This window comes from Cibotium barometz, chromosome 23 (assembly GCF_041138505.1).
Source record: "Cibotium barometz isolate CiBa-2024 chromosome 23, ASM4113850v1, whole genome shotgun sequence".
Lineage (NCBI taxonomy): Eukaryota > Viridiplantae > Streptophyta > Polypodiopsida > Cyatheales > Cibotiaceae > Cibotium > Cibotium barometz.
Genome location: NC_141068.1, coordinates 25,293,618 through 25,318,748, shown reverse-complemented (window position 1 = coordinate 25,318,748; position 25,131 = coordinate 25,293,618). Strand labels below are relative to the sequence as shown.

General features: G+C 44.3%; 1 protein-coding gene across 1 annotated transcript; it reads left to right on the top strand.

Annotated features, from left to right (window-relative positions):
• The first annotated feature begins 1,923 nt into the window (after positions 1-1,923).
• Positions 1,924-22,453, top strand: LOC147625780 (Ribosomal protein L10 family protein). The gene is made up of 8 exons (XM_086817348.1): positions 1,924-2,057; positions 2,763-2,928; positions 3,022-3,112; positions 3,183-3,241; positions 3,319-3,379; positions 3,507-3,597; positions 21,896-21,972; positions 22,081-22,453. The coding sequence occupies exons 1-8, from the start codon at positions 2,030-2,032 to the stop codon at positions 22,198-22,200; spliced, it is 693 nt and encodes a 230-aa protein (XP_086673474.1). The 5' UTR covers positions 1,924-2,029; the 3' UTR covers positions 22,201-22,453.
• Positions 22,454-25,131: the final 2,678 nt, after the last annotated feature.

Below are 25,131 nucleotides of genomic sequence, written 5' to 3'. Positions count from 1 at the left end.
GGCATGCGAAATGGCACAAGAGTCAAGTACCGCATGTCGATATCAGAGTAAGCGGCTAAAAAAATAAAGGCTGCTTTGAAAATGAAATCTACAGTGGTAGAAGAAGTGCAAAGACTGGAGCACAAGTATCAAGTTTTCAAGATTGAATCGCACGGGGATGATGCACATGTGGGAAAATATGATGTGCATGTGAAAGACAAACAGTGTTGTACGTGTCCAGATTTTGTAGATAGAGAATCCAAGAAGAAGCCGTATCTTGCATGCAAGTACTTGTACTTCATTTCTTTGCATGTGCCAGGCTTAAGCCATAACGAGAATATGTTCATCCACCAACCAATCCAATCCTATCAGACCTTGAGCTTTACAATGCCTTGTCTCGTAGGAGAACCTACCCTAATTTAGACAATTGAATGTATGGATTATCAGTTGACTTATAGTATTTTGGGACCTATGTAACCTCTGTGGAAGCAGTCTCATTGTAGAGGGTTTGATTGTGCAATATCTTTCTCCCTTCCTCCCTCCCTCCCTCTTCCCCCTCTCGCTATGGGTTGTGCATTTTCAAGCAGGTCTGGTATTGTAGAACGTTGTCATGTATTAATGAATGGTATTCACGACATTACGAGCATTCATCGGTTTGAAATTCTACAGAAATGAGAGGGGAACGGCGAGAAAGAGAGAGAAGAGAGAGGGTGAATGTGCTCCAATACATACTCGCTCTTTCCCAAAAAAGTTCAAAAGATGCCTTTATTATTGTGGTGTAGAAATTCCAGGAAAGATGCTTTTATTATTGTGGTGTAGAAATTCCAGGAAAGATGCTTTTATTATCGTGGTGTAGAAACTCAAGGAAAGACGCCTTTATTATTGACATTAAAAAAGATAAAAATTATTTTTTATTTTGTTTGTTGCAAAAGTAGAGTACACCTCTCCCACTGTTGTTTATTTTTGTTTGTTGCAAAAGTAGAGTACACCTCTTCCACTGTTATAAATATAGAGGTAAGCTCCAAAGCACTTTGTTAATCACCATTGCCCACCAAGCCTTGTTAGTAGAGTACACCACCCTAAACCCTCCTTCGTTTTTTGTTTGTGATGGCCTAATCAAATATTAGCATTGAAGTTGTTGCTGCATATATCGAGAGGGAGGCCACCAACGTGGAGGTCAAGCAGAAGACCATAGACGGTGCACAAGCATGGAAAGGTCTCACGTCCTTTCCACTTCCTAGTAATAATGATGCTATTTCTCACGTGAAGGCCAAAGTGGTGGGCTTAATTGCGATCTAGCGAGACCATGGTTTTATTGATGAATCGTCTGAGCATGTCTCGCTAGAGGAAGTGCGGAAGGGTACGAGCTTACTTTGTGTCTTCACCTCAGAGGACAAGCGAGACCCATAGTAGTAAAGATGATGGTTTTTACATTTCTGTATTTGGAAGTTGTACGTGAATGAACTTGGCTTTATTTTCAATTTGAAATAATAACCTCAACGTAGAGGATGTGATGTTGTTATGTTTTTCTGTTTTCACTCCCTCTGGCTCTCTATCGCCCACTCCCTCTCAAATAATTATGTCACGAAACTCTCTCCAACTGTCTTCGCTCCTCTCTCTCTTCATGGAGGGGGGAGGGTATCTTTTTGGAATCCGCTCGCCTGATTCCCAAAAAGCGCTTGCTAGAAAATGCTCACCCAAAAAAATCCCCCTTTTAATTTCTAGAGCTGGGTGACAATGCATCCGTAACATTGAGCTCACTTAGTTCGTAATGCTATCCGCTTCTTTGACATTAGGATTGTTTGCTTGTGGCATAATTAAATTTCTAATCATAAAAAAAAGGAATTTCAATAAACTTTTTAAGGGTAGAAAAAAGGGGCAAATAAATACTAGAAGAAATTTTGGGAAAAAATTACTCAAAATTTTAGTTGGCTCAAAACGTATTTAAAAATAAAATTGTTTCTACACCCATTTGTGTTCAATACCTAGAGACTCTTTTGAACAGCCAGGAAAAGCGTTTGGCAAGCGGACGAGCTCTATCTAGCTCGTGATGCCGAAGTCCAAGCGCAACAAGCTCGGTTAGTCTTCTGAAACCCTTCATTCTCAGGTTTACACTATCGCAGAAAACACACACACAGAGAGAGAGAGAGAGAGAGAGAGAGAGAGAGAGAGAGCATGTCATGGTACATAATACGTGGACTCTGGTATTTGGACCTCCATGCCATTGTATGTGGTTTTACACCCCTCCATGGCATGGTATGGCCCTGGACGGCATGGTACTTGATACCATGCCCCCCATCATCAGACATGGCTAAGCCATTCTGTTATGTGGTGAGGTATGTGATACTACACCTCTCTATGGGACACTATGACCCTCGATCACTTGGTATGCCTTATTAGGGCCCTCAATGATGTGCTCTGTGGTACTTATTGCCATTGGTACTACGCCCTTGAAACTCGTTTTCAATACTATGTCCCCCCATGCCACAATTTGACTCAATCATTATTCATGTCCCCTGGCCACGCCATGGTACACGGGCAGCGGTACTATGATTCTTGATGCCATGGTGTGTGGTACTGTGCATCTCCATATCCCCGTGGTGGTCAATGGGTTCCCAGACTAGATCCCTTTGATACAGATTGCTTAATATGAAAAGGAACTCCTTGGCAAATTGGAGGAGGTGTGACATACAATTATGGCATGACAGGGAGGAAGTGAGCTTTGTGCTTCTTTACAGGAACGAGAGGTTTTAGCTTTTGTTTGATACTTGCTTGTATGGCAGTGACGCTATCAAAAACCAAAAAGAAGGGGAGGGAGAATAAGGAGTCACTTGTGAAGACTGTGAGGCAATGCCTTGATGAATACTCAACTTTGTACATTTTCTCATTTGAGAATATGCGCAACACAAAGTTCAAGGAGTTCCGTGACAGCCTCAAGAATAGCAGCAGGTTATCTTTCTTTTTGTGTTTTTTGATACAATTTTGTCTTGGGGTAAAAAACTCTGCAAAGCTCTCATTCTTTTCAATCTATTTGGGCTGCAGATTTTTCCTTGGTTCCAACAAAGTTCTGCAAATAGCCCTTGGGAGAACGGCTGCAGAGGAAATCAAAGAAGGGGTGCATAAAGCCAGCAAGGTAAGGTGATCTCCCCTCAGCACTATGTTTGTAGATATACCAAAGCTGAACTGAAGCGCATGCATTGCAGATGTTGCATGGAGAATGTGGTCTTTTCTTCACAAATCTGCCAAAGGAAGAGGTGGAAAGGTCAGTCTGAAACTCTTTGGAGGCTTTTCAGAGCTTATTAGTACAACATGTTATGCTAATTGGAGTGATTTATGTAGACTGTTTGAAGGGTTTGAAGAGTACGATTTTGGAAAAACTGGAAGCATTGCTACGGAAACAGTATGTGCTCTTTTTCTGCAGGCTCCATTTCTGATTCTCTCTTTTATCTCATTACGTGTGCTGGGGACGGAATTTGTCAATTTTGTTAGGTTGGGTATGATTTCCTCTTTGTTCTCTCATGTGATAGGTGGAATTGAAAGAGGGACCTTTGGAGCAATTTAGCCATGACATGGAGCCTTTTTTAAGAAAGCAAGGTTTACCAGTCAGGCTAAATAGAGGTACTTGAATTGTTTTCTGATGTACTTGCCTCAGCCTTGCTGTTTATTTTTAATAGTTCTTGTTTGATCATTGTTCTGCCTGAACGTAATTTGTAATTAGTGGTTTCAGTAACTCAGAATCGTCATTTTTGACCTGAAATGTGATCAGACGATATGGAATTAATGGTAGAGCATTGTTTGTTGAATTGTACTCTCTCTCTCTCTCACACACACACACACACACACACACACACACACACATGCACACACAGGTTTTCATGTATATCATCTAATGATGCTTATTATTCCATTGTTGAATGAGGCTTTTGGATTTTGCATCATGAGATAGCAAATGCAAGCAAGGTGCCATCCAAAAGATTGGAGTTGTGGCTTATCTAGAAGAAGACTTGATGATTTGGTCTCCCTTAATTATTGCCTGTGTCTGGTTGTATCCATCTTTTCCTCGAGGATTAGCGCATCAGCGTTTTGCTGTTTTCTCTCCTCTCTCTCTCTTGGAGCTTCAGTGTTTTTTGTCATCTGTCTACATCTTTCCGTCACCCTTTGACATGGTATCAAAGCCCAGAGGCGTCTAGACTTGGAATCACTGATTGGAGGCTGATTGGTGCTGATTTTTGCCGCGTTTCCACGTGCCCATAGTGTTTCATACCTGTGTTTTCTTCTTTGGAGGGCCACTCACTTTCTATCCCGCTCACCCTCCCTACAAGTGCAGAGAGCAGCTCTGGGGGTGTTTTGGTGTTTGCGGTTTTCAGAGGAGGTACATCATGGCACTCGTTCAACCACAAGCGGTTCAAACTTCAAATACCCACTCCTCTGACGTTTCCTTCAGATGCCAAGTTGGATGGCACAAACTATGACATTTGGAAAGTCGTGCTGCAATCAGTATTGGAGACATACAATCTTCTGGAGTTCATCATGCGCTCGGTCCTCCGGCCTAACCTAGACACCGTAGAGGATGAGGATACGAGGGATACCCTTACTCATGAAGTTGCTCTATGGGATCCGCTTGATGTCCGTGCTTGGTCATTCATTTGTCTGAACTCTCAACCCTCAGTCATTGCTCACATCAAATGGGATACCCATGCACATGTTTGCTTGGAAGAAACTCTCTGACATCTACGATTGGAAGACACCCATGAAGAGAGTTTCCGTGGAGCTTCAAATGTCGAAGCTTTCACCCAGTGATTCTACTTGTTGGAAGAGAATGACTCAAACACAAGAGCTTGCAGCCAAGGAAGTGCAGAGGAGATAGAGAAGAGTGAGAGAGAGAGAGAACTCACACAATGCTCAAGAATATCTTGATGTCTTGATGAGGCTCAAGGGAGACCTCGTATTTATAGTGATACAAGGGTAAAGTTAGGGTTAGGTCTAATATGGGCGGGCGCCCAACTTATGGGGCGCCCGGCGGACCAAATACAAAGAATGCCGTTACAAGGTCCAAATGGGGGCCAAATGTACAAGTAAATATATGGCCGCGAAGCTCTCGAAAAGAGCTACGCGATGATCAAGGTCCGGAGGCGAAACTGGGACTTTATACCCAACAACCTCCCACTTAAAGGGCCAGTGAAGCTCCTCTAGGTGAAGCTATGTAACTCCCACCCGCTGTAGACACATATCAAGCTGTGCTTTTGGCAAACTTTTGGTGAGAGCATCTGCAGGGTTCTCATGAGTGCCAATCTTGACCAAACTGACCAAACCATCATCTAGCACCTGTCTGATGAAGTGGTACCGTACATCAATGTGTTTGGTACGAGCATGAAACATGGCATTCTTAGCCAGGTATATGGCACTCTGGCTATCACAACCAAGGACCGGAGCCCTCTCTGGCAATCCAAACTCTGTGACAAGGCGTGCTAACCAAATGGCCTCCTTAGAAGCCTCTGTGACGGAGATGTACTCGGCCTCAGTAGTAGAAAGTGCTACTATCCTCTGGAGTCTAGAGCACCAAGAAACAGCACCACCTGCAAGAGTATAGATGTACCCACTAGTAGACTTGCGGGTATCAGAATCACCTGCCATGTCTGAATCACAATAACCCTGCACCTCAAGTGGACCTTTACCATACATAAGGCATTTCTTCTGTGTCCCCTTCAAGTACCTCAAAATAGACTTTATAGCATCCCAATGTGCTTTGCCCGGGTTGGACATAAAACGACTGACTACTCCCACTGAATGAGCAATGTCTGGCCGTGTAGCAACCATAGCATACATAAGAGATCCACAAGCAGAAGCATAAGGGATCCCACGCATAGTACTGGCTGCATCATCATCTTTTGGGCAATCATCCTTGGATAGTTTAACATAGGGCTGCAATGGAGCACCCAAAGGCTTAGAATCAGCCATGTTAAATCTATCAAGGACTTTCTGGATATACTTCTCCTGCGAGAGGAAAAGCAACTTCTGTGCTCTGTCCCGTCTAATCCGAAGACCCAAAATATGTTCAGCTGAACCCAAGTCCTTCATAGCAAAAGCTGACTTCAGCTGGTCCTTAAGAGCTTCCAAAACGCTCTTATTCTTCCCGGCAAGAAGCATGTCATCAACATACAGCACAAGTATCACTGGGCTGCCATCTGCATCAGTTTTAGTATACAAGCAATGATCTGCATGGCTACGATTAAACTTCTGGTTAAGCATGAAAGCATCAAACTTTTTGTACCACTGCCTCGGGGCTTGTTTCAGCCCATAGAGACTACGCTTCAGCTTACAAACCAGATGTTCTTTGCCAGGAATGACAAAGCCTTCAGGCTGCTTCATATACAGCTCTTCATCTAAATCACCATGTAAGAAAGCTGTCTTTACATCCATCTGATACAGTTCTAAATCCAAAACAGCAGTGAGAGCAAACAAAACACGAAGGGTGGTCATTTTGACCACAGGAGAGAAGACCTCCTGAAAATCAATCCCTTCCTTATGAGCATAGCCCTTAGCAACAAGGCGGGCTTTATACTTAGGCTGGCCGTCAACTGTCTTGACTTTGTACACCCACTTGTTAGGAATAGCCTTCCTTCCTTTGGGCAACTCAACCAAGTCCCAAGTGTCATTTGCATGTAGAGACTTAATCTCCTCCTGCATAGCATGCTCCCACTTGTTTCGGAGTTCACAAGACTTAGCCTCTTTGAAAGTAAGAGGCTCACCCTCATCTGTAAGCAAAACATGTTGCAAAGAGGGATCAAAACGCTGAGGTTCCCTCCGAAAGCGAGTAGACCTCCATACCCAATGATCATTGGCTGGTTGGGGGTCAATATCGGGAGGAATCATAATTTCAGCATCAAAAGGCTGCGGGTTTTCACGAACAGCCTGATTTTCAGCATATAGGGGTTGCTGCCCTACACCTCTAGGAGCATGAAGTGGCTGTCCAACCTCTTCTGGCTCAAATATCACGGACTCATTATGTTCAGCCCTTTGTGAAGCATCCTGGGGCTCATTTTCAGCATCAATGGGTGGCTGCCCTTGCTGAAATTTGACCTTTTTCTGATCACCATGAGAGGCACAAACATTACGGAGCAGCTTTGCCTCATAAAATACAACATCCCGGCTGCGAACCACTTTGTTGGTTGATGGCAACCACACACGGTAGCCCATCTCACCTTCATCACCGTAGCCAACGAAGGTGCCCTTCTCGGACTTAGCATCAAGCTTGTTCCGGTCTTCCTTGCGGATATGCACATATGCATCACAACCAAAGATGCGTAAGTGGTCATATGAGGACGGTTTGCCAGACCAAACCTCCTCAGGGATTCCACCTTTCAAAGCTGTGTGTGGAGATCGATTGCAAACATGAACTGCAGTTTTCAAGGCTTCTCCCCAAAAATCTTGAGAGAGATTAGCTGTGGACAGCATGCATCGAATTCTTTCACACAGTGTACGATTATACCTTTCAGCCACACCATTTGAAGAGGGGCTATAAGGGGGTGTAAGTTCCCTCTTAATGCCATTATCATCACAAAATTTCTGAAATTTAGTACTAACAAACTCACCCCCATTGTCAGTGCGTAAGCATTTAATCTTCACTCCAGTTTGAGTATGAACAAATGCATAAAACTTTTGAAATGCAGCAAAAGCATCATCCTTAGATTTCAACAAAGTGATCCATACTTTTCGTGAGTGATCATCCACAAAAGACACAAAGTACTTTGAACCACCTTTAGATTTAATGGGCATGCTGCATACGTCAGAGTGGACCAAGTCCAACTTTTCAGCCGTGCGAGAGGCACGAGAGGAGTAAGAACTCCTATTCTGTTTCCCATACAAGCAATCATTACAAAAATCAAGCTTGCTTCCTTTTGCATCAAACTTGTTCAAGGAGGACAAAATGGAGAGACCCTTTTGGCTCATGTGGCCAAGTCTCTTATGCCAAAGCTCCATGTGGGAGCGTACCTCTGCAAAAGCAATAAACTTACCAGACAAAGCCTGACCATGAAGGCTATATAATGTTCCTTTCTTGCATCCTTTTGTAATCAGCCTTGTGCCTTTGGTCAATTTCCATGTGCCATTTCCAAATATGGCCGTGTATCCCAAGGCATCAAGCTGGCCCACAGACAGGAGACTGGTTTTCAAACCAGGCACATACCTCACATTTGGCAGCACAAACTCACTACCATCCTGCAAAGTCAAATTCACGGTGCCCATGCCTTCAATATTGCAAGCATGATCATTCCCCAAGAACACCTTTCCTCGGGAGCCTGCAGTGAAAGTTGCAAAACACTCCTTGATAGGAGTTACATGAAAAGAGGCACCCGTGTCAATAATCCAAGTCTGTGATAGCACATCAGATTCATACATCAAGGCATGAATAACATCTGGTTCTGAGACATGCAAGTTATGAACATCAAGAGCATTAGCAGAAAAAACACATAGCACATCATCTGAGTCAGACAGTTCCTCTATGACAACACCAGAGGCCACATTGGCCTTGCTCTTGTCCTTTTCGAACTCTTCTGCTTTGCTGGAATTACTCTCTTTTTCCTTCTTTTTGTCATTTGAATGACTGGATTTCTTCTTCCGGTCTTGCTCCATCTTGTAAAACTTGCAATCTGGCTTCTTGTGGCCTTTACGACCACACTGGTAGCATGTCACATCAGACTGCTGGCCCTTGCTCTTGCTTCTACCCTTTGAATTGGTAGTAGTATTTCCCCGCTTGGTCGTCCTCCCTCGTGAGACATTTGCAGAACCGCTAGTCTCTGAGGTCTTCCTCCGGATATCTTCATTGAGAATAGCACCCCTGACTCCATCAAAAGTTAGGTTGGGATTTGTCCCAAGTGACACCACAAGTGTCTCCCAAGAGTCAGGCAAAGTAGTGAGCAAAAAGATAGCTTTCAACTTATCATCAAAAGCAGGCAATCCAGAATCCTGCATCTGATTAAGCACCCCTGTGAAAGCAATAATATGCTCTACTGCATTCTTAGAATCATCAAGTTGCATATTCATGAGTTTCCTGATGAGATGTACCTGGTTCACTGGCGTGGTGATCTCATAGGTGCTTCTCAACTTCTCCCAGACGGCATAGGCTGTTGTCAGCCCTTTGAGGTCAACAAGAACCTCATCAGCAACAGCCATCTGGAGATAGGCAACGGCCTTTCTGTTCAGGACTCCCCATTCATCATCTGTCATAGCAGCGGGTTTGAACTGCTCAAGTGCAGTATCACATTCCCGCAGATAGAGGATATTCTGAATCCTCACCTTCCAAAGATCAAACCCAGTGCCTGCAAACTTCTTAATTTCTAGTAGACCCTTAAGATCACTTGTAGACGCCATGACTTATCAAACTGACACTTCAGAAAGTAAGCAATAGCAAGATGTTATGTACCAGATACGGGTTGACAGTAGGATGCTCGTAGATTGATGAAACAACTTCAAGTGAAGAAGACGGCGGAAGAGAATCACCGGATGTCGATGTAAACCCGAGGGGCAGCCAGAGATACTGCAAAAGAGGACCGGGGCAGCTCTATATTGATGCTGAAGTGAATCCGGGGCAGTATGTTGCTGTCTTTGGGGCTGCTCGTAGTTCCTGGCTGCTGGAGGCAGCGTTGGCTGCTGCCGATGGCAGCCGTACAGAAGGCAGCCGTACAGCAGGAGAAAAGACAGCAAACGCTGATTGCAGCAGCACAGCAGCAGAAACGCAGCAAAGGGGGCAGCAGGGTAGAGGAAAACGCAGCAGAAGGGCAGCGTAGAGTGGAGCAGAAAACGCAGGAGAGGGGAAGAGCAAGAAAAACCCAAAACAGGCTCCTGCGTTAAAGAAAAACAGAGCAGCACTCTAAAAGAAAAAAAAAACGCACCAGATTGATGATAGAAGGGAGGTGTTTGACGCGAAAAACGCATACAATCCCGTAGTCAAGTGGTGGAAGACACCTCTAACTCCATAGCTTCTGCATACAGCTTCCCTCCATAGCTCTGATACCAGTTGTTGGAAGAGAATGACTCAAACACAAGAGCTTGCAGCCAAGGAAGTGCAGAGGAGATAGAGAAGAGTGAGAGAGAGAGAGAACTCACACAATGCTCAAGAATATCTTGATGTCTTGATGAGGCTCAAGGGAGACCTCGTATTTATAGTGATACAAGGGTAAAGTTAGGGTTAGGTCTAATATGGGCGGGCGCCCAACTTATGGGGCGCCCGGCGGACCAAATACAAAGAATGCCGTTACAAGGCCCAAATGGGGGCCAAATGTACAAGTAAATATATGGCCGCGAAGCTCTCGAAAAGAGCTACGCGATGATCAAGGTCCGGAGGCGAAACTGGGACTTTATACCCAACACTACTTCCATGCAAGACCACATCAACAAACTGGATTCATTGTGATCTGAGATTTCTTGGTGCGGGAAGGAGATTTTCATCGAGGATATGGCCATCCGGCTACTTACTCAGTTGCTCCCAAAATATGAGAGCTTCTATTCTTCACTTCTTACCTTGGGACGGATGGAAACCATTATCTGGAATAAGCTGGTGCCTATGGTCCTTGATCAGGAGAGCAGATTCAAGGATTCTTCTTCAAAGAAAGGTAACCAGGCTTTCATTGGACAGAGAGGGGGGAAGCCTAACAAGGCAAAGGTGGGGCACCTCCCTCTTAAGGATTCTAAGGACCCCAAGGACTAGGCCGAGAATTGACTCTAAGGTTGCTAAGCTGAGAGTTGCATGCGGGACTTGGAATGGCGAAGGGACAATGCCCCTTATTCTGGATGGCAATGGAGGGAAGTACATCTCGAGAGTGCTATATGTGCCAGATTTAGGATTTCATCTTCTTTCTATATATGAGATTTGCAAATTGGGCACCAAGGTGGAATTTATGTAGGACTTTGTGATTATTTGTGACCCTCTCATTGACAGGATCCTATGACAAGGCATAAAGGACCATGACCTCTACAAACTCATAGCTCTTTACTCTCACACAGGTATCCGCACATGTGATCTTTGGCATGCTAGATTTGGACATCTTCGTTTGGAGGCCTTGCAGAAGGCTTTTTGGGAGCAGTTGGTGGATGGGTTGCCAGATGTTGGCACATGTGAGGGCCCTTGTCACTCGTTTCAAAGGGAAACAACATTGGGAGGCCTTTCCAAAGAAGGCCACACGGCGAGCTACTGCACCTGTGGAATTGGTTCATGCCGATTTGTGCGGCCCGCCGATGCGCACGCAGTTATGTTTTTCTTTTGGTTGATGATTTTAGAAGGTATACCTAGGCCTATTTTCTCAAATCCAAAGATGAAACTTTCGACAGATTCCAAACAGGGAGAAACTTGGTGGAGAAACAATCGGGACACACTGTCTTGACATTACGAGCCGACCAAGGAGAGGCAAGTTTACTTCTCGCTAGTTTAACCAGTATTGTGACTTCCATGAGAACGGCATGGTGGAGTAGAAAAACCGAATGGTGATCGAGATGGCTCGGATGATATTGGAACATCAGAGTCTTCCTCAAAAGCTTTGGGCAGAGACAATTATTACTGTTGTTTACATTCTCAATCAGTCTCCTACTACTGCTGTTCCAGGGTAGACCCCCTTTTAGGCCTACATAGGAAGAAAACACTTAGTTTCACACTTTTAGGTTTTCGAGTCAGAAGATGCATTTGTTCATGTACCTAATGGTGATAGGGGGAAGTTGGACGCTAAGTACAAGTACCATTTTTTGGTTGATTTTTACAACTCAGAATCCAAAGGTTATCGGCTCTACAACCCTGCAACTTTGAATATCATCGTTAGAGAGTGGTTGATGATACTTCATCTTCCATTGCAAAGGAGGTTTCTTCATCATCAGGGACTGATTCGACTTAGCCGCTCCTTCGTTCCTTGTTGGATCCTCATGTTTCTCTTCCTCGACTTGGAACCGGCACGTCCTCTAGCAGCTCAGGCGGAGGAATCATCCAAGGTTTGACAGAAACTCAGTACGAAGGGCTTTGTGTGAATATATGCTCTTATGTGTGTGTGTGTGTGTGTGTGTGTGTGGAGTGCGTGTGTGAGAGCATATCTTGATACAGAGTTCTACACTCACTATTGGGCACTGATGACGTTCCTAAAAGGTGAATTTGGGCATGTTCCTGGATTCATCTAGGTATATATATATATATATATATATATATATATATATATATATATGATTAGGAGGAGGAGATTTCGGTGGATGCTCCATAACAGGCTACACCTCAGGAGCAGGGTTGGATTTTTAAGGGGTGATCTTGTATTCCCAATTGGTTGTACTAGACATTGCGAGACTCAGGGGTAACACGGTTGCCTTCACCTATAGCATGGGGTCCCCGTCGATTAGAGCGGTTGCGTACCACGACATCACCTCAGGAGAACCTGTGCATCAATTATGCACTGATGTCATGCATCCAGATTCTAGGAGGACTTCGAACCTACTCATATCGGGGAGGCGCTTTCCAAACCGACTTGGAAGCAAGCGAGCTAAAGGAGGAAGTTTATGTGGAACAACCCCAAGGATTTTAGGTTCCTCGCTCCAAAGGTATGGTCTATAGGTTGAAAAAGGCCTTGTATGGTTTGAAACAAGTCCCCGGGGCTTGGTATGAGAAGATTGATGCTTTCTTTTAATAGAAGGGTTTCGAATAGTCCGCGGTTGATGATCCAAATCTCTACATAAGCAGCCTGGTACTCTGCCTCTGTCCTTGACAAGGCAAAAGATGACTGCCTCTTACTGCTTCGTAAAACTGCTCCTGGGCCTAAAGTAGATCTCCTCGTGTCCGGATCTCCTCCCCAAACCGAGTCACTCCAACTGTGGAGTCAGACTCCATCAATCAATCCCCCTCCTGTGTACAAGAGTCCATGATCCTTCGCATGCCGCAGAAACCATTGGAAACGCAATCCTGCCTCCCAAAGAGTCATCCGCAACCATGAGCTCAACTGCCTCATGAGGAAGCTCCCGTCCAATCTGGTGTCCATCAACTAGATCAATGAACCATTCTGCTTCTGAGTCAAAGAGGCATCACACTGCTCACAAGGATCAACACTTGTTACGGTGCAAAAACAAGTCCTGGAAACCTGTTGAAGACCACGCAAGGCCTTCAGAAACCTGTCAACCACCCCCTCTGAGTCCGGAACCACAAAGCCTGGAGTATGCACCTCCTTCTGCAAGTAATCAACTGCCAGCTGCCTGGCTTTCCGAAAGGTCCCCGTGGAAAGAACATCCTCATCTACAGGAGGTTCTTTGTCCCGAATACTATGAGACATCAGAGCATAAGTTACCTGTTCAGTTTCCTCTTACTGCCGAACACAAGAACTACCAACATCAGTATTGGAGAGTTCCTGCCAACTGCTACCATCTACTGGCAAGCTATCCACCATCTGGTCCCGGAAAGCCTGCACCTATAGCGTATCCACACTTAAGTGGCCATTACCAGACTGCCACTCATCACAAATCTGAGGACCTGGGAGAGAGAGTGCTGAAAGCTTGTAAACTCCATTCTCCACTCCGCCTTCCCAAACCACTTGGCCTGTTGCTTTGTCCCGGAGAGCAACAAAATGCTCATCAAACTCCACCCGTACGCCAGTCTTGCAAACCTAATGCACTGACAACAGATGAAAACCAAGAGACTGAACATACAACACTTGGGAGGAATGCTTCTCCCCCCTGCCATCGGGAACTATCTCCATCCTGCTCTCACTGTGAACTGGGATAGTGGATGTATCCCCAGTAAGAATGTGACCAGAAAGCCGGCAGAGATCCTGTAAACCGGAACGGGAAGAAGTCATGTGCCTGGAAGCACCACTATCTAGAATCCACTCCCGAGTATCTGTTTGCGGAGAGTCCTCCAATCTCCTCCCTGCCTGAAGAAAATGAAACATCGGTGTCCACCACCTCCAGGTGCACAGAAACCGGAGTCTTCATGATTGCTGCTGAGGAATCTTCACCCTTCTCGGTCTTCCGCTTGGGACATTGCCTCCAATAGTGGCCTTTCTCGCCACAATCCTTACAGGTCCTCTCTGCCTTTAGTTTCTCGCGGTCAGTAACGGACTTCTTCTCAGAAGACTTCTCCGACGAAGCCTTCCCTTTGCCCGTGTCACGGCCTTTTGACCGTTGGCCAGTTAAGACCTCCGAACCTCCACCCTGAGGAGGGTTCGTGAATCGTTCCTCTTGGTCCAGGACCATGGGCACAAGCTCCTCCCACGTGATGGTGCTGAGCCTGCCACTGGTAATCAAAGACGAGTAAAATGCTGAGTACTGAGAGGGCAAGTGTGACAGCAACGTTATGGCCATGTCCTCTGACGATATCTCCTTCCCAGCTTGAAGAACTTCCTGCTGAAGAGCCTGCAGCTTGTTAATATGCTCCCGCATCGTCGACGACTTTGCAGGGCTCATAACCCGCATTTGTACTTCCAAGGAAATCCTCTTCATGGGCGATACCCTGTTGTAAAGACAGGCAAAATGTTGCCATATACCTCTGGCTAGCGTCATATGCTTTACATGATTGATTACTTGCGGTGTGCAGTTGAGAAAGATAAACGAACGGACCCTGGCGTTGACACGATCCCACATCTGTGTCTGAGCCTTCCGGTCCTTTCGGATCGACGGTAACTCCCCTTCCTCTACTTCCGGCCGTGGAACCCCAACAACGATGAAATCAACGAGGTCATAAGACTCTAGAACAGATTCCATCATAACCTTCCATATGCCGTAGTTGTTCTCGTCCAACTGACGGTCCACCGAGAACGTGGGGAGTGTCGAGATCTTCACATGCCTCTCGGCCATCTCAAATAGATCGCCATTGCGGGGATGTACTCTGAAAAGGGTGGGTGAGTGGGAACAAAGAAGAACTAACACCTGCAAGTGGCTGTCCAGCAAATCAGCCCGCCGTCCTCTTGCTTCTCCTCTTCCCGAACAGTCCCGTACGGTCCACCAATCAGCAACACAACAGTCCCCCTCTTGCTCACACAAATCCCAAGAACTATCTAGAACCTAGGCTTTGATACCATGTCAGAATGCGCAGCGGAGATGATGACCAGATCTGGGAACACGAGCAAAACGCAGTGCAAAAAATCACAGCACAAGAGAGAGAGAGATAGAGGCGTGTAACTCTGCTCTATATACACAATGGTGAGGAGCATGGGGCCTATTTATATGCCCCATGGATGCAGTCGGCCAGCGCATGATGGCTCTCCACGACTGCATAAAGCAGTCGGCCAGCAGCAGATGTCTCCACGACTGAGTAAAATAGGTCGGCCAGCATCAGCACCTCCACGACTGCAGAATAGGCAGTCAGCCAGCCACCATGGGCTCCTGCCAATCATCTGGCATCCATCCACACCATGGAAAAATGGAAAAAAAATACGGGGAGTGAGGAAAAATGATAAAACACCTATACAGGGCGGGCACACCCACAATAGAGGCCCTGGTGTATAAAAATAGACAGGAGATGACTTCTAACAACTTGATCATCACATGTAACCATACAACACACATTGATCAGACAAAGGTTGCCCTTGATAAGGAATTTGAGATGACAGATCTCTGGTTGCTTCATTTCTTTCTTGGATTGGAGACTTTTTAGCACTCAAATGGCATATTCATTTCTCAACAGTGGTATGTTACAGAGCTGTTAGAGGCTTTCAGGATGAGAGAGTGTAAGCCCATGAGTTCCCCCGTGGATCCCGCCATCAAACTCTCCTCTTTTGGATCCCCCAATCCAGCAGCAGATACACTTTTTTACAGGAAATTGGTTGGTTCCTTGATTTGGTTGCTTGAAACGGCTTGATTGTGCATTTGTTGTGGGAACTCTCAATCCTTTCATGCAAGCACCTTTGGACGTTCACTAGCAAGCAACTCTTTGTGTGGCGGTATTTGCAAGGTACCAAGGATTTTGGTATTTTCTATGGAGAGGGGCCCACTTTACGTGGTTGGAGCGACTTTGACTGGGCTAAAGATGTGGATACCCGACAGTCTACTACAGGGTATTGCTTTACTCTTGGATATGGAGCAATCTCATGGACTAGTAAAAAGAAGCCTATGGTGGTGCTTTCATCGATTGAGGTGGAGTATTAAGCGGCATGTTTGGGTGCTTGTGAGGTGATTTGGTTGCGGGGGCTACTTGAGGAGATCGGTTTTCGATAGCAGCAGCCTACCCTTATCCCATGCGACAACCAGAGTTGCTTGGCTATTGCTAAGAATCCGGTATTTCATGCGCGGACCAAGCATATAGAGATCCAGACTCCAGTACCACTTTATGTGGGAGCGGATCTTGGAGGAAGACATTATCCTTGAATATTGTCCTACCTGGGACAACGTTGTAGACTTATTCACAAAAGCATTATCTCAGTCATCTATTGGCATTCATGGCAGCTCCTTGGGCCTTAGCCCTTAGGCCACTCCCAGGACCTAAGACTCTAAGAGGGGGTGTTAGCATATATCATCTCCTGTTGGTGGCTATTCTGGTGTCTACGGATGCCCTTCCCATGTTTAGGCACCCCCCCTATTTTTCCCATATTTTTTCCCTATTTTATTGGGCCTTTGATGTGAATTGCCCACTCTTTTTTTATGGCTTTTATGCCTATTTTCTCATTTTCGAGGTAGTGTAGAAGTTCTTGAGGGAGTCGGCTAGCTCATGCGGAGAGTATATATGCTGGCCCTCCCCCCACTTTTCATCATTGTTTCTTGGTCACTTGGTGAGCACCTCGAGTGCTCTGCCTATGGAGTCCACTCCTTGCCTACAGGCTGGTTGTATCCATCTTTTCCTTGAGGATTAGTGCATCAGTGTTTTGCTCTCATCTCTCTCTTGGAGCTTCAGTGTTTTTTGTCATTCGTCTACATCTTTCCACTGCCCTCTGACAGAAAGACCTCTGTACACAGTCATAGACTGTAAGGAATCCACAGCACACGGGTGGAGAGAGAACAGTACAGAGCAGCAGCAACAGGAGTATGGCCTGCTGTTCGTTTTCCGTACAGTGTATGGACAGAGGTGAGATGATGTTTTCTTGACTATGAGCACTTGATCGAGTTGATGATGCGCTTATAATATTCGTTGATGATTCACACAAGGGCTTGGCCCATATAAATATATGTGCTTTTTGTGGGGGATAAAAGGTGACATGCTTTTCTTTTATTAAAATAGCCTTTCCCCCACATTACAATTGTACTAGACCTTAAAGAAAAAGATAAAAACGGTGCCCACGGCGCACGCTTTTATAAAATGGCATGGGTGACCTTTTAAGGTAACATGCCCGCCCAAGTCACTCATAAAGTGGGTTTTGCAAGTTTTTCAACATTTACAACATAACTAATGGAGTTCTCCCTATTCAAGTCAACACGTAAAATGTTAACAAACAAAACACACCACACGTCTTGGGACTACGTAGTTCCGGGCGTCCCCGGCTCTTTAGGATGAACAAGTCAAATAGGGAGTCACAATGCATACATATTCTCAAGCATAAATCTAGTGTCACACACTCTTATGCTAGTGCAAGACATTCATGGAGAAATCTCTGTTCACAATGCTTGTACCATCACAAGCTCGTCTAAAATACTGTATCCAAGAGTCGTACCACTTAATCCGGGAAATGTACCACCTGGTCCTCCCATTGGCATAGATCCAGGAATTGCACCGCTTGATCTGTCTTGCCACTTGGCTCCAGGAATAGTACCATACGAGCTTTTGGAGCTAACACTAGCTCGGAGCTCCCCACTGGTGCTAACACACCTAGACTCCGGGATCTTACCACTTGAGTCTACTAGTGTAAACATATCCATGGATAAATTGGCCACATGCCACAAATAACTTTTATTTATCAACAAAATACAAATTATTACAAAGATAATCAGGGATGGTGAAAGTTAGCAGAGAGAGAGGTAGGGTCACCACCTGGTATCACACATAAGTGGACGGGCTTCTAGGGTTGGTCTTGATCCTCTTGCTTTGTATTTCTGCTTACCAAAAAGAGCAATGAGCTTTCTACTTTTGGCCTCGCCCACCAAAAAAAGCACTTAGCTTTCTATTTTTTGCCTTGCTTACAAAAAAAGCAACTTAGCCTTCTATATTTATTTAGTAATAACGAAGCTATTATAGCTTTTGATTGACCCCTCTAGACCTCATCCTTGCCAACCCTTAGCTCTCTGGGCAGGTCCTATCTGCCCCTATGCCCGGCTACACCATAACCCTAACCTTGGGTTAGCAGTGAGCACATCCCCTTAACCTTGGTTACCCTAACCCCTAGTTAACACCTTTCATAAGCCCAGTTACAGATGTAACAGAACAACTGACATACGGGCCCTAGGGCTGTACGGTAGTTTGTGATGGAGAGGCAGCCTTGGACTATGCGGTACAAGAGGTAGGAGGTGACTGTACAGCAGAATGAGGGGCTGATGCAGTTGCTGTACAGTATGGAGATGTCATGTGCATCAAAGATGCCATGGACATTCTCAGGTGCTGGTCCAGAAAAAGCAGCCAGATGAAGAATATGAACCAGTAAAAGATAACTAGAGCTAGGACTTGGAGCACAAGGAGCAGTGTTGGACGGGAGAATGGACTTAGATCCCTGTCGGCTGTACTAGAAACAGAAGAAGAGCTGTCGGCTAAGACCAGAAGGGGCTGTCGGCTGAATCAGAGAAGGGGCAGCTACATGCGCATCATTTATATGATTTTATGTCCAATTAGCTGGCCGACTGCTGTCGGCCAGCTCTCCATTAAAGTTAAGAGACTATAAATAGCAAAGTGTGCTAATAGTTCTAGTCATTCAGTCCTTTAGGGATTGGATCTTGAGGGTCCAGGTAGGGACCAGAATTTTGGTGTTTATCACCTTTTTAATAAGACAGCCTAGGGCTGTAGCAGAGTACCCTTTTTGTACTATATGAATATACTGAATTTCCAGCATATCTCTCTCTCTCTACTCTCTCTCCATATCTGCGTTTTGCATCAGCATGTTGCCAGGAGTGTTTAGGGCTGAAAGAAGACTCCCAGAGCTTCCGCATGTTACATTGGTATTAGAGCATGAGGCTCAGCAAAGCTAAGCACTGATTCAGTCCCATATGATGGTGTACAGGTCCAAGGTACTGGAAAGTACACAGATACGAATCCCAAGGCAAGGAACATAGAATCGGGAAGAGCTCCCAAGAGGTTTGTTGGTGGTGTTCCACAAAGCCAGAGGGGATGGCAGTCCTATGAGCCAGATAGGTTCTCGGGCAACGGTCCCAAGGGAGGTTTATCCTCCAAGGGTGATGTGAGGGTGCTAGACTCATTTCTCAAGAATGAAGACCAAGACGGTGTTCAGAGTCAGGGCAGGAATGGATTGTGGACTTGATGGAACCAGATGCATAGATCTTAGTTTGTGACAGAGTAGTTTGGAGACCGGGCCGGGTTTCCTGAGAAAAGGTTTGCCAGAGATGGATGGATGACAGAGGGACTTCGGGAAAAAGAATGGGATGATGACAGTCATCCAAGAACAAGTTGGAATCCCGTCATCAAGTTTAGCAGAGGGGGATGTCATGTGCATGCTTGCCCATGGACATTTCTTGGAACTAATCCTGAAGGGGCAACCAGAAAAACAGATTAGAGCTAAGATTTTGAGCACAAAGTGCAGAAGAGGCAGTGTTGGACTTGGTACAAGGCATGGAAGACTTGGAAGAGGCTGTCGGCTGCAAGACAAGGGGCTGTCGGCTGAACAAAGTGGAGTCGGCTGTACCTGACGAAGGCGGTTGCAGGCGCTCAGCGTTTAATGGAGAAGTATGCCAGTCGGCTGGCCGACCAGCAGTCGGCCAGCATTCCTAAGGTTCAAGAAGCCTATAAATAGGCGTAGGTGCTCATTGAGTTAATCATTCATTCCCTCATGGAATGGGTCTTAGACTAGGACTGTTTTGGGTGTATACCACCTTTTCATGAAGGCAGCCTAGGGCAGCCTAGGGCTGTAGAATTAGGTGCCTTTTTGTACGATATAAATATACTGAATTTCCAGCATTTCTCTCTCTCTACTCTCCCTTCTGTCTGCGTTTTGCATCAGCATGTTCTCAGTAGTGTTTAGGGCTGAAAGAAGACTCTCAGAGCTTCCGCATGTTACATTGGTATTAGAGCATCAGGCTCAGCAAAGCTAAACACTGAATCAGTCCCATATGATGGTGTACAGGTCCAAGGTACAGGAAAGTACACGGATACGAAGCCCAAGGCAAGGAGCACAGAACCGAGAAGAACTCCCAGGAGGTTTGTTGGTGGTGTTCCACAGTGCCAAAGGGAATGGCAGTCCTGTGAGCCAGATAGGTTGTCGGGCAACGGTCCCAAGGGAGGATTATCCTCCAAGGGTGATGTGAGAGTGCCAGACTCATTTCTCAGGAATGAAGACCAAGACGGTGTTCAGAGTCAGGCAGGAATGGATAGTGGTTTTGGAGAACGGGCCGGGCTTTTAGAGAAAAGGGTTGCCAGGGATGGATGGATGATAGAGGGACTTCGGGAAAAGATTTGGGATGATGACAGTCATCCAAGAACAGGTTGGAATCCGGTCATCAAGTTTAGCAGAGGGGGATGTCATGTGCATCAAAGATGCCGTGGACATTCTCAGGTGCTGGTCCAGGAAAAGCAGCCAGATAAAGAGTATGAACCAGTAAAAGATAACTAGAGCTAGGACTTGGAGCACAAGGAGCAGTGTTGGACGGGAGAATGGACTTAGATCCCTGTCGGCTGTACCAGAAACAGAAGAAGAGCTGTCGGCTAAGACCAGAAGGGGCTGTCGGCTGAATCAGAAAAGGGGCAGCTACATGCGCATCATTTATATGATTTTATGTCCAATCAGCTGGCCGACAGCAGTCGGCCAGCTCTCCATTAAAGTTAAGAGACTATAAATAGCAAAGTGTGCTCATAGTTCTAGTCATTCAGTCCTTCAGGGATTGGATCTTGAGGGTCCAAGTAGGGACCAGAATTTTGGTGTTTATCACCTTTTTTATAAGACAGCCTAGGGCTGTAGCAGAGTACCCTTTTTTTACTATATGAATATACTGAATTTCCAGCATATCTCTCTCTCTCTACTCTCTCTCCATATCTGCGTTTTGCATCAGCATGTTGCCAGGAGTGTTTAGGGCTGAAAGAAGACTCCCAGAGCTTCTGCGTGTTACAGGAGAGGATGGATTCTTCTTTGCAAGGCTGGTTGACTCCCACCACCTTTGCATGCAAGTTTTGCTAAGCTTTTAGGCAGCCCCATATGCTTGGCAGGCTGCCCACCCACTTGGTAGGTGGCCCTTCTTATGATGTCCGAAAGCAGGGTAGTGTGTATCTCGGGACCACTTATACCATTAATGTCCATCATTACAGGACATGCAACGTGCTTTAAACCCTCTCGTCCCATGGCAGACCAGAGATGCATATGGAAGCGATGGCTTTAGACCATCCACAGACCTGCTGACCTGCTCATTGCAGTACACTGTCTTGTGAAGTAGGAACATGATTTTGACATTCTTACTTCAAATTACTTAAAATATCAATAAACAACATATACGTGAGTAGGGTTGAGAAATTGTATGCAACACACCCTTATGGTGGCACGTTTGAAGGCCATAGTATTGGCTGACCACTAGGGAAGCAGAGAAAAATTGAGATTCTTGTTCACTTTCTTGTGAACTCCAGCCTACGGCCCTGTCGCTCTCTGATTCTCAGCTGCCCCCATGAATTTTGCTTGGGGTGGGCACAGGAGTCCTGGCTGGTGTACCAAATCAAATAACTGTTTAGTTATTCCAAGCAGATGCATTCTTTCAGTTTGGGCTGAATGTGCAGTAGTGCTGTTTGATATTTGAAGAAATTATGGCATTTAGTTGGGTTATTCTTATAGAATTAACTACTCATAGATCGAGATATGCACTGCTCTTGCGCTAAAGCGTGATTTGTATACAGGTGTGGTGGAGTTAGTAGCAGATTATATGGTCTGTCAGGATGGTGAACATATTTCTCCGGAAGCATCTCGAATTTTGGTATGTTCTCATGACTTAGATAACACTGGCTGGCTAAATAGAATTGAATTGTGGGTTTAATCAGCAAAGGTAGTTTGTAACAAGTGATATATCACATGGGTGTTGCAGAGGCTTTTAGGAATTCAGATGGCGGCATTTCGTTTGCACCTCATTTGTCGGTGGAGCTCAGATGAATTTTATGTGTACAAAGAAATGGTTGAAATAACGGATGCTAAGGAGGGGTCATAGATTATCATGATCTTTCTCTCAATGGTTGTATCAACAAAATTTCCCAAGATAATGCTGATTTTGTGTGATGGTTTGGTGAAAAGTTATGGAACGTTTTTGTCAAACTAGGGCAAATGTGATTGTGAGTTTTTTGAGGCTAGGAAAAGCTACTGTGTGACTAATTAAGTCAATTGTGGCATGTTTGCAGTTAACATGTAAACAAATCAAACTCTTTACAAGTGCATGACTTATTTACAAGCTTACATTAGTTTTTTTGTGTCTTTCTTGAATCAAGATAGCTGCTACTTCGCCTCGGTGATCCTTGTTTGGATAGTTTGCGGTGCCTTTGTGGTTTCCTTTTTTTTCCCTCCACAAAAGGAAAGAATAAAATGTAATGTCTGAAAACTCTAATTTTTCGTGATTGAAAGTTAGGTAGCACTGTTCAATAGATTAGGTTTTCTATACAAAAGGCTAAGCAGTGTTTGCTTATGAATGGAAATTCATGCACTGAGTCTGATGCTTGGGAGTGTGCTTGACTATGGCTGTAGTTAGGACGAGTTATACTCATGGTAGAACAAGTTTAGAATGGTTTCATATCAATGGCAAGGATGGTCTTACATCGTTTAACAAACCAAAGGAAGTGTAAGAAATTACTTGTGTGATACAACAGAGAGCAACACTTGCAGAAGTAGGATCTTTGCACGTAGGAAACTAAAGCCATTGCCCTATGATAGACTTGGAGAATATTATCTGAATTTTGTAAATTTACTGTTATTGCTTCCCACTTGTGCTGAGCCATGCAACCGTGGGGCTTAAATGCGATATAACATTAAGAATGGCTGTAGACCAGCACATAAGCTTAAGTGGTGGTGTGGTAGTGTGCAACAGGCTATAATAAAACATGTTCAATTAACCCCCCCTCTCTTTGGCTTGGTGGCTTCTATAAGCTTATGTCCAAATGGATCTAAGTTATTTTTGGTGGAAATGAATGCTCCACCTTTGTGTGTAATTGTGCGAATACAGTAGCTACAATAGCTACCTTTGGTTTGTAAGACATGCTTAATGGGTAGTTATGTTTGACACAAATAGACCTAGTTTGAATATCAGATAGGGGCTTCTTTAGGTTTGCCAAATTCCCAAATAAGCTATAGGCAGGTGTGTTCAAGGAAACAGCCCCTCCGAATGTATGGACATTGATTCCAAGTGTATCCATGGTGAGGTAGATCTTCACAAACCCATCATGATCATACACTCTATGATTTTTAAAACATACAAAGAAATAACTTACCATAATATTCTCCATGTCTTTAAAACAAGTTTTTACAAGTGCAGTTGTTTTCTCTTCTCTCTTTTGCATGCAGTACTTCATTATGTCAAATATTTTTTTTTTGAAGAAAAACATTACACTTATTTGAAAGATTGTCTAGCACTTATTCGGATTAAACTATGATGTATTATTACATTATATCTTCTTGTAGAACCATTATGACAAGAGCACACTATCAGAACTTATCTTCTATTTCATTAGTTGGGTTTGATTAATTGGTTCTCGTAAATAAGTAAACGGTTGAACATAGATATGAATACAGCTACGCCTTATTTACTTCGATATACTTCATAGCTTGCAAAAAAGAGTGTTTTTTCTTGACATGACAAGTTTCTCTTTTGCTCTTATTGCTTATGCTACTCTTATGATTTTGAATTTGTAAAAAAATTTAACTATATTGTTTCCACTAGTAGAGAAATACTCTTACTCTTAACACGAGATCAGATATTAGCTGAAAACAAATATAAAGTGTCATTAAAGGAAGTCTTCCTTTTAGGTATTTTAAAAGAAGTTCTAACTGTTGAAAATACCTCAAATGCAATACAAAAATTCTTATGTATGTATTTAGGCCATTGGCACGTATCTTCGATCAACTAAAGACACAATATGACTTGTTGAATATAATGCCATTATAATACGTTTATGCTATTTTTAGTAATTTGATAATGCTATTAAAATATATTTATGCTATTTTTAGTAATTTTGATAATTGTAAATCTAGTAGATATAAATTTTATTTTACAAAACTTTTATCATAGGTATATTCATACTAACCAAGCATTCTCAAGTAGTTTCACTGAATTTTAAGTTGAGTTGATTTGCCTTTGGTATTCACCAGGATGACTATCACTTCAGTAGATTAGTTTACCTTCTACTTTGATTTGATGCATTTAGGACATGCACGTTGAGGCCAGTTCCATAGAGCCTGATGATGTGGCACTGACTTGGCAACCGGATGATAGAGCAGGACATGGAGGACAAGTCCATAATGGCATATGATATAGATAGATGTGTTGTACACATCAGATACATGCAAGGATATGAGCTACTTCTCTTAGTAGCATCAGCACATCCAGACATTGGAGTAGGTATATCAGGAGTTCAGATGATGCCATGTTGACACTGACGATAGACCATCACATACAGATGGTCTATTAGTGCATCTAGATATTAAGTAGGTATATCAGGAGTTCAGATTATGCCATGTTGACACTGACCATACAGGGAGATAGACCATCACATAGAGATGATGTGACAGGTTATTCACATGGGTAAAATGGCCTGATTGTACACTAGTTATGAGCATTTAGATGTACTAGCATTATTAGTGGTTACAACTTGTTCACACTGGACCAAATTTCTAGGACATATTTATTATTGTAGTTGTACTTATCATTTTATCTGGCCAAGAAAAAGTCGTGGGTTTCTCCTACAGCTCATGTGTTTATGTGCTGAGTGATTAGGGTTTGCCACAACTCAATTAATCTAATTGCTTTTGTTCATACTCTTCCCCTGCTCCTTACCCTAGTTCTTCACATGGTATCAGAGCCATGGGAGAAGGTCATCACCCCCACACTGGTCACAACCTGCATTTTCATTGAAACCCTAATATGGATCTTTTACAG